The 2,743-nt window shown below is 41.4% G+C and overlaps 1 protein-coding gene across 1 annotated transcript in view; it reads right to left on the bottom strand.

The window, feature by feature from the left end:
* Window positions 1-2,743, bottom strand: part of LOC119426724 (anoctamin-1-like) — a 28,111-nt gene that overhangs the window by 10,206 nt on the left and 15,162 nt on the right. The window contains exon 3 of the mRNA XM_037694310.1: window positions 1,097-1,429. Coding sequence (XP_037550238.1) covers window positions 1,097-1,429 — 333 coding nt within the window. The remainder of the gene's footprint in view (window positions 1-1,096; window positions 1,430-2,743) is intronic.

Below are 2,743 nucleotides of genomic sequence, written 5' to 3'. Positions count from 1 at the left end.
AATAATAATAATAATAATAATAATAATAATAATAATAATAATAATAAACCCTAACATGGATAGGAATGGGAGTTATAGAAGTGATGTATGGAAGCAGCCACACACAGCCAGGTCATATTATTATTGATGAAAAGCAGCAGATTATTGTGAGAATGCAAAAAGGCTGCTTTGTTGGTAAAAGCTGGCTAATTAACCAACACGTGCAGATTATGGTCTCTGATTGTGGGGGGAGGGGGAGTAACAGACAATTTATAGCAAGCCTGCTTACCTAAATTATCTAAAGCAATAAAAACTATTGATTATCTTCTTGTACTTTCCTTATGCGCGTCATTAGACTTCAGTTCCTGTTTAAATACATTTAAAAGTCTCATGTTTTACTATGGTTGAGAACTGTTCATGTTGCTGTGGTATAACATGCAAAATGAAACTATTCAGTTTATTTTAAAAAGTTGCCTTTCCAGACAAATTAAGTAATCAACCTTCCTGAGAATGAAAACTTTCCATCCCAGCTTTAAAAACCTGATAATTTGGGTAGTAAATGTTACAATAAATAAAGAGTGCTGGTAACGCCATCATTGTAGTATTTAGTTGAAGGTTCCAGGCCTTCAATTTTCTTTGGGAAAATCCAAGTTTAACACGTCTCTGCAAATTAATGTTCTAATATCCCCCCGTGATGCTCCAGTTAATTAACATGGAGAGATTCACCTTCCTCCATCAGACACTTCCTGTTCCCTGCAGTCTCAACTTGCTCATGGTGAAAGCTCACACAGTGAATCATTTAAATACTGTTCTCCCTGAATTTAGCTTGCCAACAAAAATCTAAAACAGGTCAACAGGACCAGACACAAAAATGACGGCAGAGCCTTTGACACGTATGTTTTCACTGCAGCTCTTCCATAAATCCAGACAAAAACAAATCAGGAGCAGAAGTGAGTCTAAATCTGATTCCACATCGAGCACTTCCTGCTTCTGGCTGCAAACAGCAACATTCCTGACTTCACACAGCACATGGATGCAACATAGTTAAGCTAAATCGTGTAACACTGCTGTTCCCACAGCTGCTGTTAATCCTTCAGCCCTCTTTCAAGATACTAACCCCTTCATCTTTCTCCAGCTCCAGTCCCATCTCAAGGAGGTTTTCCTCAAACTCCTCCCTCCTGAAGCGCTTGTCATCCTCGTGGTAGTCAGTCCGTTGCTCCTGGGCAACAATCTCCGGGTCCTCCTTCGGCTGCTGGGGCGCTCGACTGCTCCTCATGCTCAGGCTGTGGCGCAGCCGCCGTAGGAAGTTGGTGTCACTAAATTTGGATGACCTCCGCCGGACACCACCGGGCTTCTGAATGCTGTACGTCAGTACATAGTCCACACGGCGCCGTCCGTCAGAAAAGAACGGGCCGAGACGTTGATGCACATCATCCAGAGTCTTCATTGGCTAGAAGCAAAACAAAGAGGAGTAGCAGAGATTACTGAGGGTGTACAGTACTGGGGCTAATGTTGTGATGATATTTTAACCTGTAACAGACTCACAAATATACATTCTTCATTGTGCACCTTACACCCAATATACAAAGTGTTACTCTGCTCGGATTTTATTAATTACCTTCTTCATATTTTCTGTAACTTCTCTAAATGTGATCACAGCTACATGAGGTGACTGGGTTGAGATGGGTCCAACAAAAGTCAAGTCAAATTTATTTATAAAGCACGTTTAAAAACAGCAGCTGCTACCAAAGTGCTTAACAATAAAAATCAATGGCAGTAATTTTATGAAAAAATAGTGACAAGAAAAACATAAAAAGACAAAACTCTGAAATATTAAATCAAATCACACTGGGTTAAACGTCAGTGAAAACGGATGCGTTTTTAAAAGAGATTTAAAAACAGGAAGTGAAGTGGCCTGTCTAATGTTGGGGGGGCAGATTGTTACAGAGTTTAGGGCCCACGATTGAAAAAACCCGATCTCCTCTGAGCTTCATCCTGGTTTTTGGTACAACTAGAAGCAGCTGATCAGATGATCTCAGCACAGTAGGTCAGAGAGACATGAGGGTACAAGGCCGTTTAGGCCCTTAAAGGTCAACAGGAGAACTTTAAAATCAGTTCGGATAAGTACAGGGAGCCAGTGAAGGGAGGACAAAACTGGTGAAATATGCTCAAACCTACGAGTTCCTGTTAAGAGCCGAGCTGGAGACGTGAAAGGGAGACCTGACTGACCCCAACATAGAGCACGTCAAAGCAGTCCTGTCAGGTTGTAGTGAAGGCATGGACTAGTTCTTCAAGGTCGGACCTGGTCGAAGCTGACTTAAGCTTAGCTACCTGCCTTAACTGGAAGAAACTTTTGTGTAGAACAGAGTTAATCTGTTTATTAAACTTAAAACCCTCCAGAGATTTGTAACAGGCTGCTTAAGATGTGACTCGAGAGTCAATATTTACAGGAACACAAGACAGCAGTGTATATTATATATATATTATAATGTATTTACTTCAGTCTGAACTTTATTTTCATATAAAGCTCATTCAGTTAGCTGACTCGGAAACAGGAAGCAGGTAGGCGGAGCTCCAAGACCAGCTGCAGCTCCCTCTTTCTGGACCACCAGTTGGCCCCACCAGCACTGGGTGCCATTGAGAAAACATGGACATTTGTTGGAAACTAAAGGGACCACAGTGAATGAGTCAAAGTGCCTCAGGTTAAAGTTGAAAGTGAGTCTAATCCTCCTTCCTGCACTATATTTAGGACCACTTTAACTTT

This window comes from Nematolebias whitei, chromosome 2 (assembly GCF_014905685.2).
Source record: "Nematolebias whitei isolate Nwh7 chromosome 2, NemWhi1, whole genome shotgun sequence".
Classification (NCBI taxonomy): Eukaryota; Metazoa; Chordata; class Actinopteri; order Cyprinodontiformes; family Rivulidae; genus Nematolebias; species Nematolebias whitei.
The sequence above is the reverse complement of the archived record's forward strand: the minus strand, read 5'-3'. Positions and strand labels throughout refer to the sequence as shown.